This window comes from Rhinatrema bivittatum, chromosome 18 (genome assembly GCF_901001135.1).
Source record: "Rhinatrema bivittatum chromosome 18, aRhiBiv1.1, whole genome shotgun sequence".
NCBI classification, from domain to species: Eukaryota; Metazoa; Chordata; class Amphibia; order Gymnophiona; family Rhinatrematidae; genus Rhinatrema; species Rhinatrema bivittatum.
In genome coordinates this window covers 49,042,900-49,060,337 of record NC_042632.1, presented here as the reverse complement: position 1 = coordinate 49,060,337, position 17,438 = coordinate 49,042,900, and the positions used below count along the sequence as shown (strand labels likewise).

The following is a 17,438-nucleotide window of genomic DNA, read 5'->3' as shown; positions in this document are numbered from 1 at the left end:
GCCGCTTTCCCCCGTGCTGGCATCCATCTTCCTCGGGAGGCAGGGGAGCCACGATCCGTTCTTCCTGATGGCCGGACGGCTGCAAAAAAAAGTAAGTCGCGCAGCGGGAGGCAGGAGAGGTCAGATGTCCGGAGGGAGCTGCAAAAAGTAAGTTGCTTCGCCGCTTCACACGGTCAGTGTCTCTTCTTCCCTCCTCTCGAAGCAGGGCGTGAAAAGCAGCCTTGCTCCGGGAGGAAGGAAGAAGAGACACTGACAGTGTGAAGCGGCGAAGCAACTTACTTTTTGCTTTTACGTTTTTTTTCGCTTTTTTTTTTTTTTTTGCTTCAGGAGGAGGGGAGAGGACTGGGGCTGCCCCGGAGACCGGCACCCATGATCGCGGCCGGGGCAGGTGAGCGGGGGCTGGGGGAAAGCTTGCCGCCTACCCTTACCCCTGCCTCTACCGCAGGGGTAAGGGTAGGCGGTAAGTTAGCAGGTTAAACGCGCGACAAAACAGCAGAGAAAGATAGCGATAGTCGGGGCGCGGGTTACGGGACGCTAGGGAATAGCTAATTCGCTCGTTTGCATGCAATATACATGCCGCGTGCGGAAGGGGTTGCCCGGGGATTTTAGGATGCGGTAGGAGTAGGTTAAAGGGGATTTGGGATCGCAGGAAGGGCTAACGCGGGTTAGGAGCGGGGTAAACGCGGCCGCACTTTACTGGATAGACTTGAATGACAGTAACTTTCAAACCTCCACCCGGGCGCACGTCAGCGCGCTGAATTTATAACATGTGCACACACTTTTATGTGCGCATGTTATAAAATTGGCTACCCGCATGCACGGTTTTACATCAACGTGCGCACGTGCAGGCAAATCCCGTCTCGATCGCGTAAGGAAGGGGAGCTTCGGTAGGTACGCGCGTCGAGGCAATAGGCCAGTTTCCCTGTTCCCTCCCAGTTCGCCCCTGTAAAGGAGTGAACTTCCTAAACCCCCTACCTTCCCTGCCTCCCTTCTATCCTACCAGCTCTGACCCCCTAAAAACCCCGCTGACTACCCTGGATTTTTTTTGTTTTGATACTTACCCACAAGTCCATAGCAGCAGCAGGCTTCACCGGTCGTCCAATCCCGGCGCACGCTTCTTCGTGACACTGACTTGCTGGTGTTGTCCCGGTTCACCCATGCACTGCCCACTTCCCGCTTAGACCCCGCCCCCGACCCACCAATCCTTCATTATTCACATACCGGGAGATATGTGCCTGGCCGCGGACCTCTGAAAAGCCGCATGGCCCAATCACATGCGTTTCTCCCAGATTGGCCGCACGTAAGGCTTTTAAAATTCGGCCTAATATGTCCAAAAAAGCTACTTACATGCATTTATGACAATTTTACGTGTGTAACCACTCAGTAACTCTTGAAAAATTACCTGCGGCATATTTAAGTAATATCTGTGTCCAAAGAATTTTCTTTAAGTGTGACTAATTGTAGAATTGCACGCGTACTTTCAAGCACACACAGAACCAATCAGGCTGCTATTCAAAAGACCTAGATGTGTAACTTAAGGAGTTTTATCTACCTTAGGCTCCTAGATCTTCTTAAATTAAAACCCTCCTCCTCCTAAATGTCTAAATTTGGGCAAACCCAGGGGTAGAGTCAGTTTGGGGGAAGTAAGTTAGGAACTCAGCCCTGATTTTGAGCACTAGGCACCTAATTTACAGGGTCGTTTATCAAATCGCGTTGGCGTTTTCGCATGCGAATCAGGAAAAGAGGAGGAGTTAGGGGCGGAGTAGCGTTAAGCTGTGCGATAGCTTGCGTTATGGTTTTATTGTTTTGAAGCGCCCGGAGAGCCAGCCTAGCTTTCAGGGCCCGTCAGAGAGATGTCAAGCTAGGTTGAGAGAACATTGCACAAATCTCATCTTTGGGTGAGTTTCCTCACTCCGAAGGTCCTCAAATCTTCACAAGAGAGCACTGTGCTGTTCGTACGTCTCACTTTGAATGTCAAAGTGGCCCCTAACCCCCTACCCTAATACCTGAACCTCACCTCGAGTTACTAGGTGGGCCTCCCAAAGAAATATAAATACCGATCTAGCGTGAGGGCATTATGGCTAGTCTCTCTCTCTCTCTCTCCCCCCCCCCCCTCAGAAGTTATCACAATATGCGGTAACTCAGCACTTCGCATAGGTATTAGTGCAAATTGTGATAAACTGCCTATTACCATAAAATATGCCCCTTTATGTATCACATGCGATATTTAGTGCATTTTGATAAATCCAGGCCTTAGGTAACTAAACATTAGTGAATACATAGCAGGCCTAGTTTAAATGCCTCATTTGTAGCTGTCTATTAGGTGCCTATTTTTAGCCAAACTTGGGTGTCTAAAGTTATCTGCTGAAAATAGGCTCCTAACTTGGGGCTTAAATTCAGGTGCTCAGTTTTTTTGAACATTGGCCTCAATGTAATTTTCAATTATAAATTGCATGCACAAGTTGACTTTTAACATTGGGCCCCTATGTCGTTAAATACAAGTTGTGACTTTACTCATTGCATAATGCGGACCAAAGCTGTATAGCTAAATGCCATAGGAGCAGATTTTCAGAGCCCTGCTCGCCTAAATCCGCCCAAAACCGGGCGGATTTAGGCGAGCAGGGCCCTGCGCGCCGGTAGGCCTATTTTACATAGGCCTACCGGCGCGCGCAGAGCCCCGGGACTCGCGTAAGTCCCGGGGTTTTCGGAGGGGGCGTGTCGGGGGGCGGGCCCGAACCGCGCGGCGTTTTCGGGGCGTGTCGGGAGCGTTCCGGGGGCGGGCCCGGGGGCATGGCCGTGCCCTCCGGACCCGCCCCCAGGTCGCATCCCGGCGCGCAGGAGGCCCGCTGACGCGCGGGGATTTACGCCTCCCTCTGGGAGGTGTAAATCCCCCGACAAAGGTAAGGGGGGGGCTTAGACAGGGCCGGGTGGGTGGGTTAGGGAGGGGAAGGTGAGGGGAGGGCAAAAGGAAGTTCCCTCCGAGGCCGCTCCGATTTCGGAGCGGCCTCAGAGGGAACGGGGGTAGGCTGCGCGGCTCGGCGCGCGCCGGCTATACAAAATCGATAGCCTTGCGCGCGCCAATCCAGGTTTTTAGCAGATACGCGCGGCTCCGCGCGTATCTGCTAAAATCCAGCGTACTTTTGTTTGCGCCTGGAGCGCAAACAAAAGTAGGCCTATTCGCGGAGTATGAAAATCCGCCCCACACTGTTTACAAGCATAGCTTTTTGACGATTCAGACTACAAGAATAATCTTTACGAAGCTCTTGAAATGCAGCTTTTCATGTAATGAAATCACAGGCATATTTTTAGGCAGCTGAAAATCTGCATTGATCACATAGGGTCAAGTATTGCACATTACTTTATTTTACACAGCCACGTCCTGAATAAGCTTTTGAAAATGTATCCTCAAGTAACTAGAAACCTGGATTGGCTTTCGCTAGTTTCAAAGGAGCAACTGTAAGCCATGAAATTTCAACGGGACACTCCCAGACTGCGGGGCACTTAATTTCCCCATTCCAGCCGCTGCTCATTTTCACTTAAGTACCTTGCAAAGGCTAGACGGATGTTATAGGCTGACGTTTAAAAAAAATCAGAGTTAACGTTTTATGGAACTGTCTTGCTGCCAATCAAAAATTGGATCAAATTACAATTATGGAATGACAACTTCATTTGGAAACAAAACAGCTTGAGGAGCTTTTCAGGTCGACGTATATTTAGAATATTTATTAATTTATTTTAAATTATTTATAGCCCGCTTATAGCAAACCAGTCATGCTAGGTGGGTTAAACACATAAATAATAACAGGAGTACCAGTTTCCATAGTAAGAAATCTTACGTCTTGGGGGTTGACCCTAGTTTATCTAATCAACAGGTAGCACTTCCATATTTGGTCTGGTGTTGACAATGATTCACATATTTCATTTTTCCTCAAAAGGCCATTGACTGCATTTCATTTCAGTCTGACACACAAGTCAAATACTGGAGTAGTTCCAATTTATTTGAAGGAAAATGACATGAAGCGTGCACTGTGGGCAGGGGGGGAGAATCTCCAGTACAGCCCCCTCCATGCTCATGCACATGTTTTCCTGCTGGTGCTCAAACTCTCCACTGGAAACCCAAAGCGTGATCTTACCTAACAGCAGTAGCTGCTTGGGCAGTTTTGGCGTGATGTCAATGCCGTTCTTTAGCCAGGTAATCTTTGGGTTGGGAATGCCTTCGGCGTGGCATTTCAGACTGGCAGACAGTCCTGGTTCCTGCGCCTGGGTCTCAGGGTACACTCTGATCACAGGAGGCACTGTGGAAGAGATGAGAGCACTCGTCAGTGGAAATACCTATATTCTGCTGTCTCCTATGAACCAATGACTCCATACCATTTAGCCAAGTGAAAGAACCTGTGCTAAAAAAAGAAATCCAAGGATTCTTATGCTAGAAAGTAGACTGTCTGCCCTGTGAAAAGGCATTGCAGAAAATGTCATTTCCCTTTTTTTTTTTCTAAATATATTCTTTTTCCCAAGAAGTGGAATATACAAAGCTATTCAGTGAGGAAATGTATATCAGGAGTTGAACTGTGTCAAGTAATTAAGTATTCATGGCACTAAACTGGCCCTAATTATTTACTGCATATCTTTGCAAAAGAGTAGAATACAAATGAAGTATTTCTTCTAATCAAAAATTGTCAAAATGGAGTTACTTTTTAGCAGAAAGCCTTTAATGAAGCATTCCATGTACTGACTGACAAAACTACTAATTATATTACAGTTTCAAAAGGCTCCATTGATTTTCAGTCCTGTTGCTGTCATTGCTAAATTCAACAAATCTTGATAATATCCATTAATCATTTATTCACATCATTTTTATTCTCTCTCTTATCCCTTAACAGCACTTCATTTATAACGTTTAGACTGATATTCATATTTAATTCTCTCTGATTGCTAACCTTACAGAAACAAAATGGACTCCAAAATTGGTTTGCATGGTGTAATACCAGACAGTAGTGGTACAAGTCGTTCTAGATTGCAAACTGTATACTCTGGAGTTCAGAGGTGTGGAAACCAACTGTCCTCGTAGCACGCTGATGACCTTGCTATGCCTAACTAAGGAGGCAAAGTACCCTGAGTTAAGGGAGTTAAGAGACAGAGAAAATACATTTGTACCATCTCCCAGACTGTTATGGCTTATACAATCCCTGCGATTAAGTCTCGTCACCTTACATAGTTGCTTAGCAAAGATCACCAGAAGTCCATTGAGTTCAACTTTCTTCTGAGAGCCCGTACATTAATGATCATGCAACTTATCTTTCCGTCATTGTGTATAACATATGTATAGCATAGTCAGAATAATGCACAATGCATATTGTCAACAGATGAATCTACTGGAGGAAAAAAAGTTGCAAAAGCCTAAAATAAGGCTTGGTCTCCACATACGTCCTCCTAGTTGTTTGCATATTGTAGGCGCACGATGCTCTTGCCATGGAATTCTCCTGTGCACTAGGTGCTGACTGTTTCACAAGGTACTGATTTGTCCAGTATTGCATGTTAAAAAAAAAAAAAAAAAAGAGGAAAAAACAGGACTGCTGGAGAGCATCTTTAAGGAAGGGAACCTAAGTATAGTGATTAAAATGCCAGCCCACATCAATTGATGTGCAAGGGGCTTTTATACTATTAAGGAAGGTTTTAAGTTCAGGAGAAATTTTTCAGCCAGTTTTTCCATGCATATATTTATTGTAGATCTATAGATTTACAGTTCAGCGGGACATTTCAAACACGGTATATTGTACCTGTAGCCTGGATGATGAAATGGTAACATGACCTTTCGTGCCTTCTGAATCAGAGTGTATAAAGTGACGTGGCATATTCAGATTGTCATTTGCTTTGGAGCGCCTTTAGTAGTAAGGATTAATAGCAACTTTTAAAGTCATTTTCAATTATTATTTTTGTTTTATATTCTGCTTTTCAGGCACTCCAAAGTGGATTAAATTCACATACTATGGGGCCAATATACAACCGGCAGGTAGCCAGATAAGTAGGACTTCTCCAACTATCTAGCGGCTGCTGAATATCCGCTCAAGTACAGTAGCTGCTAGATAGCCGAATAAGTCACTGGCTAACTAGTTAGCTGGATAAAAGGTGGACAGGCAGTGGGCGGATTGGGGCAGTGCTACTTAGCCAGATAACTTATGCAGCTAAGTCTAAGCCGGATAAGTTATGCAGCTAAGTCTAGACCTATTATTGAGCACATCTAAACTTAGCCTCATAACCCTTATCTGGCTAAGTGCCGTTTGTACGCAAATATTCAGCGGCATAGCCATGCCACTGAATATCCTTGTAACTTAACAGGATAAGTGTTATCCAGCTGGCTGGCCTCTAAATATCTACCCCTATAGGTATTTCCCTATACCTGGACCACTTACAATCTAACAGGATCATTTAGTAAGCTGTGATATTTTATTGCAGGAGCCACAAAATATCGCAAGGGGAAGTTTCCTCTTCCCAATAAAATATTGAGGTGGTTTTGGTGCACAATATTTTTTTTTATCAAGGAACAAATGCACAACAAAAAAAATTGTGTGCCGAAACAGGGCCTCCTCACACGATGGTGGCCCACTTCAGCCAGGGCTGCCATCACATTAAAGGAATGGAGGCTCTAAAAAGACTACCCCAAAACCTCTTAAATCACCCTAGGGGTCTTTGCCCACCTGCACCCCTGGCCTCCCCGAAAAGGGAAGGATATCCATTCTAAAACAATGTGGCAATGGCCTGCTCCCTTCCCTAACCCCTTTTATCCATAAAAGTACCCCAGTATCTTCAACCCACCTTCCAAATGTCTCCCCGGCAGCCCCCACCACTTTTCTCCCTTCTCCCACCCCCTGGTTCGCAATGCTCAACAATCCCTGGGGTCTAGTGGCTCCCCAAGTCCACCCCCCACCCCAGCCATAAAATAACTAGTGATCTGGGGGGCACCCCACCCCCAGCCCCCCTACCTGAGGTTCAGTGGCAGCTAGTGGGGGCCCAGCGGGCCCCCTTGCTCTGGGCCCGGCGAATGCCATGTTCCAAAATGGCATCGACCTGACCTTGCTGCTGTCACGTGAATACGTTAATGGATATGATGGTCTACAGAAGCAGAAGGAAGGAAGGTGAGCTATAATGCAATTATGATTAGAGAGAGTCCGATATGCTTAAATAATCCCAGGCTGCCAGATCCTCCCCAAAATACAGAGAGCAAAAAGAAAGATGAAATTAAGCGTGAAGCAGAATGTGGTTGAATCTTGTTTTTTATATTAAGATCCTATTTCATCAGTAATTCCATCCAGAAATTAGATGTGCTTTAAAGTTGTTCTCTTAACATTTGCTTAATGTGAATGAAAGACTGATAGGGTCACCTGTGCATCCAGCTGGGTTTTCTTGGTCCAAAACTTTAAAAATGTTTGTTATTCGTTTTGCCGTGTGCAGTTCATGCATGTGTACTTTGGAAGCCACAAAAAAAAACCCAAAACAGATAGGTTGGGAAGATTTAAACAGTCAAAAGATGTTTGTTTTGGTTAAACAAATATTTTCTGTATGGGTGAGCCAGCGGAGTGTAGCGTGGCCATCAGCTCTGATTCACTTATCCCACTGTGAAGTGTAGAGCAGACATCCCTCCAAGGATAAGCTAAGACCTTTTGAGTTGTGGAAAGTTATCCAAGCGTGTCCAGAGCATCAACGAAGCGGCTCGTCAGTGCTCAGGCTCGGAAGGGAATTCTGGACATGGCACAAGGCAAGGATGCCCTACTGCTCTCTCAGACTCTCTTGCAGGGACATTTTCCACACATTAATTTTCTCCCTCTTATTCGTGACCTGCTACAACAGCACCGCAAAACTGTTCAATGTTGTTCTCTTCCCATGAGGAACAGATTCAAGGAAGTGGAGGAGACCTTCAACACAAAAAGTCACAGGCGGCAATCGTGAGCGTGCCTGAAGCAAATCCTACAGCACTTTGTCAGTTCGCATTTTGTAAATAAGTTATGAGAAAAAAATGTCATCTTTTCTGCTGATGTGCACAACACAATCCGCATCCACGTGTTCCCAGTTCCCTTTTCTTACCATCACAACACACAAGGAATTATGGCAAGAAAATTCTTTGAACTGCCATGCGTAGAAGCTTTACAATTTGCCATTCTGTAAATTACTGCAATATTGGTTATGAACATTGTTTAGTTACAATTTCAATATTTAGGCATTTGTATATTTGTTTTGCAGGCAACGTGCAGTACAATGTAATAAGGAATTCACACAGTACGTTACAAAATGAGGAATGTTTTTTTTCAAAGCCTAATTAGGTTTTCACAAGAAATGGAATTTCAAAACATTGTGCAACCTGAGCTGGAATTCATTATACTCTGTGCAATGAAGACACTGGCTTTAATGCCCCTCGTTGTCCAAATTGCCATGGGATCCCTAGACAGGACCTCTGTTTTAAGAAGGATGGCACTCTGAGCAGAATAACATCCTCTAATCCCATGCCAAGGCGTTGATTGATCACTGGCTCAGGGAAAATACCTCCAACAAGCCATCAATGCCACTATCTGCAGCCATGTAAGCACTGACCAAGCCTGTACCCATTTTAGCTTCAACAATCTCCCGGGATCAGAGCCCACAGTGATTTATCTGCAGGGGAGAATATGAAGAAGTATTCCGGAACCATGATTTTATATGTATGACAGAAATGCAGAAAAATTCAATAAAGACATCCTGCCGTGATGCCTCCAGTGACGTTTGCCACGGGCACAGAACGTGAGAGAGCCCTAGATAAATAGTGCTTACAGCTGCTAACCTGACAATATTAAATGAATAAGGACAAAGATATGGTTTCTACGGCTTAAACATTCCCAGCCCTCTGTGTGCACTTATGAACTTTAATCTGAATTTAGAGGCACATCTCTAAGAGAATAGCTAATTGTTTTCTTAACCTGCTTGTATCTGTTCCATAATATGAGCAAGCAGTTGTGCTCCATTTTTGCCTTTAAACATTGAAGAGCAAACTGGCGCGCGCTACGTCTCATTGCTTTGCATTAATGGTATTAAAGATGAGAATGGCTAACGGCAGCATTCGCAGTGGATATCACTTGGTGCCATTTACTAACCATTCACCTGAAGGATGTGGGTCTGATACAACTCTTCATAGCCAAAGGCGTGGCACGTGTAATTGCCCATGTGGATAGTCGTTACCTTGGTGATGTAGAGGGAGTCATCTTCTCCAAAATCCTACAGATATAAAAAAAAAAAAAAGAAAGAGAAAGCATGCTGATTTAGTAATCTCTCACGCGATTTACCTGCTGTGAATCTGACCTGGGAGGAAATCCCTACTCCAAAATGTGAGGCTTTGTCCTGCAGAAATGTTATAAAGAACAATACAAGGGAAAGTCAGCAACCCACCCAGCTGACCATGGAAATAATCTTTAGAACCTCTATTTTTTTCCACATTGGGCTACATGAAAGCTCAACGTATCTGGGACAACTTGTGGATTCTGATAGGAGCTGTTTGTTTTCCTTTGAAGATCTCAGGGAAGAATGGGACCTTCCCAATTCTGCCTTTTATGCCCATTTGCAAGCTTGTCATTACTGTTTCTGGTTGTGCACAACTGATCTTACCCCTTTAAGCTTTTACGGACAATAAGAAGTCACTGAGGGGATACCATTCCACAGCAAAATCGGCACACGTTGATACATGATAGTTTGGAAACCCCACACCTAAATATGTCGGCTACCATTTGGAGTACAGACTTATATTGCTTCCTGGATGCTTATGGCATTTGCTGTTTTTGGTTGTTTTTGTCAGCTACCATGAGAGGGATGCAATTCAAAATTATACATCGTGTTTATATTAACAGAGAAAGGTGGATTAAAATGAAGTTGTGCATTTCTGCCATGTGCCTTAAAATGTAATGTATCAGTAGGAGATTTTTTTTGCCATATATGTTTTTCCAATTGTTGTAAACTTGGCCATAGTTCAAAAACTAGAAATGCATTTTTATTTTTCTGGAAACATTTTTAAAATGTGCTGTGGAGTGGTCGCCTTTATTGATCTTCTTTCATCTTTTTTCATAACCTTTTGTACTTCCTTCTGGCGGGAAGATGTTTATCTGTGTGACTTTCCGCTTGCTAAAAAAAAAAAAAAAAAAATCCTCCTAACTTGGAAAGGGGACGAATTGCCAACTCCTAAAATTGCAGCTTTTTTTTTTTCATGTGGTTTTGTGCATGAAGTCCAGTTTCTAGAAGTTCCAGCACTTTAGTATATCAGGGTCGTTATATTTAAAATAAACTATCCAGTGTCAATTGTCCCATAAGATTGCTTTCAAAAGATTTTAGCTGGGGGACAAATCAACAGAGAGCATTAAATAGTAAAACTTGTGTGCTCACTGCTTTATAAATAACATCACTTAATTCCCAGCAACTTTTCTCTTTGGGAGAGAAGTTGCTTGGAGTTATTTATAAGGTGATGAGTACTTGTAATACTGTTTGGTGCTCTTAGTCCATGTTTATTTATTTATTTAAAACGATTTATGCCTGATAGGCTAAGCAGATTACAACACATAGATAATAATAGGAGAACCTGTTTCCATGTTGCTTTTCCTTAAAATCTTTTGGAAATGCTCAGGATATGATGGCCCTTGTAATTGATCTTCATGATTCTGGTTATGCTTTTGTAAATATATATATATATCTAAATATATATGTTTTCTGGTAGCAAGGCACTACTCTCAATACTATTCTCTGACACAATGCCACATGGCTTTCACAATACATTTCTGTGGGACAATGTTTCTTTAATCTTTATTTCTCCCCTCTAAATAAAACAAATACAGGCTATTAACAGCAGAATAAATTAACCAATAAAAACAATACAGATAATTGGCAAAAGTACCTCAGGTAAAAGCCTGAATGAAAAGAAAACTCTTAAAATCCAGATAATTAGCATCGCAATGAATATCTAGTGACAACTGATTCCACAGGAAAACCACAATGCAGGAAAAAGATTGCTTCTGCATGCTGGCTAAATTATATTCTTCAAAAAGGTGGCAGTACTGAAAGGGTAACCTAAGAAGAGCGAGGCTGACGGACAGGGTTACACTCTGACAGTCGCTCCCTACAATAACTAGTTCCAAAATCGTGACGGGATCTAAAAATCAAACACAAGATCTTGAATCGTAGACAATATTCTACCGGAGGCCAATGAAAGTGCTCCAGGATCGGAGATCTCTTATCCCCTATAACTATTGCCCATCACAATTCGAGCTGCTGCATTCTGGACTGATTGTAAACATCTTAAATATTTTCATGGAAGACCAAAAAGAGCAAGGAGTACAAATAACCAAGCCTTGAAGTCAGTCAAGCATGAACAGCTTTTATCAAATCCTCCTGGCTGCAAAATAGGTCTAAGCTGCTTAATAAAGTAGATTTATTAACTCTCCCAGTCTATTATTTATTTATTTAATGGTTGTTCTATACCGACATTCGTTAGATACATCACATCGGTTTACATTGTAACAAACAGTAGCAAGAATTTGCTTTTACAGAGAACAAATGAGTTAAAACAGTATAGTTGTGGTTACAGGGGGAGGGACAGTGGGAGAGAAAAAATGGATGAAAACAAACAACATGAGTAGGGGAGGAATGGTATTAGGAATTTGAGGGTTGCACGGGGGAGATAACCTAAATATGGGGTTAATATGGGCTAATATGGGGGAGATAACCTAAATTCTTATCGCAACTTGCTCACCTCTCTACTCAATGCAAATTTTATTTCCATAAGAAGAAGGCAGCATAGTTGCTTTAAAGTGAATCCTCAAATTATCTTCCTGTTTTCCATAAATCAAATGTCTCAAGTTCATTCCAAGCTACCCTACACTCCCAGTAGATATAAGACAATATTATTAACTACCTTTGCTATATCCTTTCGACCTGGAATTACAACTTTCCATTGGAATCCAAAATATACATCTACTTACATTTTTGGTTGCAAGGTGGCTCTCTATAAGCAATTCCATTTAAAATTGGTCCTACTCAATTTTAAATAGCATTTTTTTTTTTTTACTTTTACTTAAAAAAGAACTTGAAACTTGAGAATACAACCAAGATCTGGCTCAACAGCTGAAGTAAAAATTATTTTCCTTCTACGAATAATGCACCATCTCATAGACTATTAGGTCATTTAACATGGTATTAATTTGTTTCAAAATGACATGAAAAATGCAGTGAAACACTTCATTTCATTTCATGTTGTTTCAAAAGGAAAAAAAAAACCAAAAAACCTGATGAAATTTGTTGGCTTATTTCTTTCATTTTGGAATGTTCCTGCCGCCACCCCCGCCGTAACCACCCCCTCAGCGCTGCAGAAATACAACAGTTAACTTCCCATGACCCTTCCTTTATCCCTCTACCCTCTCCGGATGCATCTTACCCCATCTGTAGGGTCACATAATTTGAAATAGGGCAGTAGCGATACCCAATCGCTCCTTCCCTGCTGAGTCGCATTATCAAAATGATGCCAGCCAGCCCTAAGACCTTTCTGTTGTACAGTTCAACAACATATGACATGCAACAGAACGGCGCCGGCATCAGGACTGGCCAGGCCACTTTGACAACTGGACCTGGTGGGGTAGGAGCAACCAGGGATTTGTTCCTGTCTCATTTTGACTTATTCATCCCCATGGATGGGGTAAAATCATACGCCTGGGGAAGATGGGAGGAAGGGCTGGGTAAGGGGGGGGGGGGGGACCCAACTCCTTTGCTTCCTTCCCTCCGCATTTTTTAAAATGATTATTTTGTTACAATTAAAACAACAAGAAACAAAACAAACATCAAAATAAAGAAAAGAAAAGCATATAGAAAGAAAAGGAAAAAGAAAAAAAATGTAACGAAAAAGTTTTTTTCCTCATGCACATCCTTATTTACCCTGATAATTGTCGTGGTAAAACAAAGAAAAATCAGGATCCTCTGGCCATAAAGGAGAATATTTTTTTTCTGAAAAAATCAGTCTACTCCAAAACATCTTCAATATCTAATTCCTGTCAGATTCTAAGTTAAAGGAGACCCATAATTGCCTTTCTCAGCGCAACTACCAATTTCTAATTCTTACATTAAATTTATTTGTGCTTCATCCACCCCCCCCCAGTCACCCCCCCCCCAGGTTCCACGTACTGTGCCATATATGTTTTGCCCCTTCCTTTAGACATGGGTGGCATAGCTTCCTCTGAAATCAACAAGATATCATAGAATTATCTTTAAAAATGTTCTAAGGCAGACATTTTTCATTCTAGGGATGATTATCAAATCTTAAAGCCCCTTAACCAGCAAAAAATCTCCCACAAACGTTTGCTCCTCCCTGAGACCTGGAGAAGGGGAGAAAGGGAGGGGGGAGAGCTGCAGCGGTAGGAGAAATTCTGGGCCGAGCGAGGTCTCCTTGTCATGAAACAACGCCACTCTCTTGACATCCTGTAAACACCTGAGACCCGGCACGGTCCCCCGTACAACGAAATGATCTGACCAATTGGCGGTGGAAGAGTAGGATTAATGGAAGGCTGTGTTTGGAACTCGGGTCTTCTCCTTCCCCATAAAGAAACAGACATTTTCACTGCCTGAGGCTGAGAGAGGACAATTTTGAAAGAATGGTCAATAACAGCATCTCAAGCTGAAACCAACTGGGCTCAGACAACAGAATGACCACATTGTTTTTTGTTTTGTTTTTTTTTAGGTAGCACTGCAGCACGGATAACCAAAAATGCACGCTAGACCTTTTGGGTTGAACCATGATTTTTGACTGCAGGACCAGCAGAAGAAATTTGGCTGCCCCTGGGCAGTATAAAAGAATGTGGTGATCCTCCTGTGAGGGCCACAGTTCTAGCTGCCATTTACCCTTCCTCGCTCTTACCAAGCGAGCGGCATCGCTCTCTCCCCCTGTGCGCGGGGGTCTGTGGTTCAGTGCGCGCTCACAGTCCCTGCAGCAGGCTCTGCTTTCTACTATACTCCCACATGCTGTCTCTTTTAAACAAGCCCCCTCGGGAAGGCTGTGCGGCAGGATGTGGGGGGCTGCTTGGAGGGAGCAATGGAGTCTTCGTAGGTTGTAGTACAAGAGCTTTTAGGACCATAGAGAGGATACATCTAATCAAGAGTCCTTACTGACAGCTCATGTATTGCAACATTTTTCTTGTTGGTTTTCTCTGCAGGACCAACACTTTTACTAGATTTTCACAGTAAATTTTTCTTTTCTCAAAGATGTAGTAGCTCTGAGGCTGAGTGACAGAAAACAACCTTTTTTTTTTTTTTGCAGCTGAACGTGTTCTCCCATTCCTTTGTACTTTCGGCTCAGTCAGAATCAGGCTTGGGATTCTGAAGCCAGGAGCCTTTATTTGCCTCCCTCCCTCACCCCAACATCTCTAGTCTAGACATTGCAGTGACAGTGCTGGTCCAGCAGCCCATGTACCAGGGCTCTTTCTGGAACTCTGCAATCATGGAGCCTGAATTTTGCCACTAGGTATCACTCTTCAGCAATGACCACAACTCCCTTTCTCCCCATCCCCCAACCTGAATTAGAGGGTGCTCCCGCACCATTCCCAGCCCTAGCCGACCTGGGCAGCAGAAGACCCGACTTGGGGATCAAACCAGGGATCGCATGCCCTGCAGTACACAGCATGGCCACCGAGCCAACACCAGACAAAATTGTAAATAAAATATTATTCCAATTTCCTGTAAGAAAATGATATATTACGCTTAAGTTACTATAACATTCCATTATTTTATTTTACTGTTTTTCTCAAATCTAATCTCCCCAAATCTAATTAAATGATTGCACTTGAAAACCTTCAAACAATGCTTGGAATCATAAGAACATAGGACGTTACCATACTAGGTCAGACTGAGGGTCCAACAAGCTCAGAATCCTGCTTACAACTCTGGCCAATCCAGGATACAAGTACCTGGCAAATACCCAAACATTTAATAGATCCCATGGCATACTGTGACCTGCTTTGCCCAGTTTGAGATTGGGAGTGGTGGTACTGTAAGTTAGTATAGTTAAAGCCCAGCATACTGTATATTTTGTTTTTGGCCTAATTTTTATATATTCCCTTTATTATACAGACATTAGTAGTTAACTTTTTTTATTTAGATCATTTAATTTTGGTTTTTCCCATTTCTTTCTTTGAATTCTGCTGACTTCTAGCAGAAGACCTGGTTTCCTCTGTCCAGCTAACCTTTCACATTTATTGTCTATTATCTTAGGTTTCCTGCTACTTTTCAGCTCTGTGCAATAAGGAAAGAGGGAAAGACTAGTTTTCTTAAGGCAGATGGTGCGTTAGATAGCAATTACAAGCTGAACTATTAATTCGCCAAAGTGGCCTGCTTCGAGCAGGTGTAACTTTCGTGATAGAGGTAGGGGGGGTTTAGATAGGACCGGGGGGTGGGTTAGGTAGGGGAAGGTGGGGGGAGGGTGAAGGAAAGTTCCCTCCGAGGCCGCTCCAATTTCGGAGCGGCCTCGGAGGGAACGGAAGCAGGCTGTGCGGCTCGGCGTGCGCAGGCTGCTGATTTTGGGCAGCCTTGCACGCGCCGATCCCGGATTTTAATGGATACGCGCGTATCTATTGAAATCCCGTGTACTCTTGTTTGCGCCTGGTGCGCGAACAAAAGTATGCGTAGATTTATAAAATCTGCCCCTATATGTTGGTCTACTTTAAGATTTATTTCCTTCACTGCAATTGTGTAATGATGTAAGTACTGGGACCAATATATATTTGTATTTTCTTTGACTTAAATATTCTTTGTATGGACCATTTCATTGACAAGTTGAAATTGTTCTCTATATTTATGTTAAACTGAGTATAAATAAAAAAAAAAACAAAAAAAAAAAACAACAAACCAAAACAAAACCTGTTTATCTTACAAAGGGCTGAATGTGTGACCTTAAGTGAATTGTTTCAAATCCTGGACATTGGAAGCACTAGCTATCAGATGGCAAGTAGACTCTGCTGAATTGGAAAAGTTTCAGTATCTTGCATAAAAGAGTGCTGGTATTATGTCATGGCAAGATTTATGCTGAGAAAGGTATAACTGATTAGGAAACATTTGCTGAGTGAATTAACTCGAAGAAACTTACTTATTTACTAATCAATTCACTTACACAGCTGTGCATAACTACAGTAACAAGTTACAATAATACCAGTGCAATAACATCCAGCTGTAAGAGAGATTCACAGCACTAGTGACAAGACTAACAGCAATGTACACAAAACTGCTGCAGCATCATCAGATGCAGAGGGAAAGAGAGAGACCTACATGAGAGAACTTGAGGACATCTGGGAACAGTCAGACAGCCACTAGCAAGTCCCAGTTCCAGCTTGTGGGTGAGAAATTTCCATGAAGGAAACAGAACTGATCACACATTTAAAGGGCATCACAGAGAGTTTAAGGGTAATGGGCTACCAAAAATTACCTTATGGTTTCAGGGATAGTTTTTATTTAGGCTGGGGTCACTGAGATTATAATACAGTGATGTGTGGCTGGTCAGTGACAGGTTTAAGTCAGACTGGAGTCACTAAAAATGTCAAAGATGTGTGATTATATATCTTGTCTGCTATCATGAAATATATTTTGTTTGTCAGGAAGCTTTGTTAATAAATCTGGATGACATCTTATCTTTTCTCCTGCCTAACAGTGTGGTTTACTTTTGTTGTATTTGGTGTAGGGTAGGGCCTTGAGTTAAACAAGGTGACGTTTATCAGGGTAATCTTACACCAAATAAAATGAAGAGATTTGGGGGTGGATTTAGGACAATTCGCCAGGGTTTCTTCCTTAGTAGTTTAAAATACTAACCTGGTTTTCTTCTTTCCTTACGAACAAAACCCAACAAGTCAAAGTATCATCTATGACTTCAAGATGGTTTCCCCTAAATATAGGTGTTCTACAAGTTTCTTGTCTCTCTGCCGTACTTTTCAACTTTTAGCTTCTACCTTTCTGTAAACTGCTTTCTGGATTAGGCCTCAATTATTTCATTTATGCTGATGATATTCTATTCAGATCCAAACATTAGGATTACTATCTGTCTATTTATCTTCAAATCACTTTGAAGATGATGTGCCTAGTCTAATCAAATTCCTCTGATGAGTATGGAACATATTCATGAGCTCTTCAGACAGAAACACTAAAAACTAATGAATCATGGGCTTCTAAATCACTTTCTATGGCCTCTAATAATTTATTTTCAGAGAACCACCAGCTTGGCAGCATGATTTTCATTTCATTAACATTTTGATCTACCTGATTTTTACACATGTTCATCATGTTAGTAATTTAGATTTAATAGCAATCTGTCCCTACACAAATACCTCAAAAATTACTGTAAAAAAATCCAAAACACTTTGTGAAGAGTTCAGGTAATTCTTGTGTCATGGTTGCATTCAGCAAGGTTA

The 17,438-nt window shown here is 42.5% G+C and overlaps 1 protein-coding gene across 3 annotated transcripts in view; it reads right to left on the bottom strand.

Moving 5' to 3' along the window:
* Positions 1-17,438, bottom strand: part of FSTL4 (follistatin like 4) — a 635,712-nt gene that overhangs the window by 46,553 nt on the left and 571,721 nt on the right. For all 3 annotated transcript variants that reach the window (XM_029583824.1, XM_029583825.1, XM_029583826.1), the window contains 2 exons: positions 9,120-9,240; positions 4,134-4,295 (listed from right to left, as the gene is read on the bottom strand). In XM_029583824.1, coding sequence (XP_029439684.1) covers positions 4,134-4,295; positions 9,120-9,240 — 283 coding nt within the window. The remainder of the gene's footprint in view (positions 1-4,133; positions 4,296-9,119; positions 9,241-17,438) is intronic.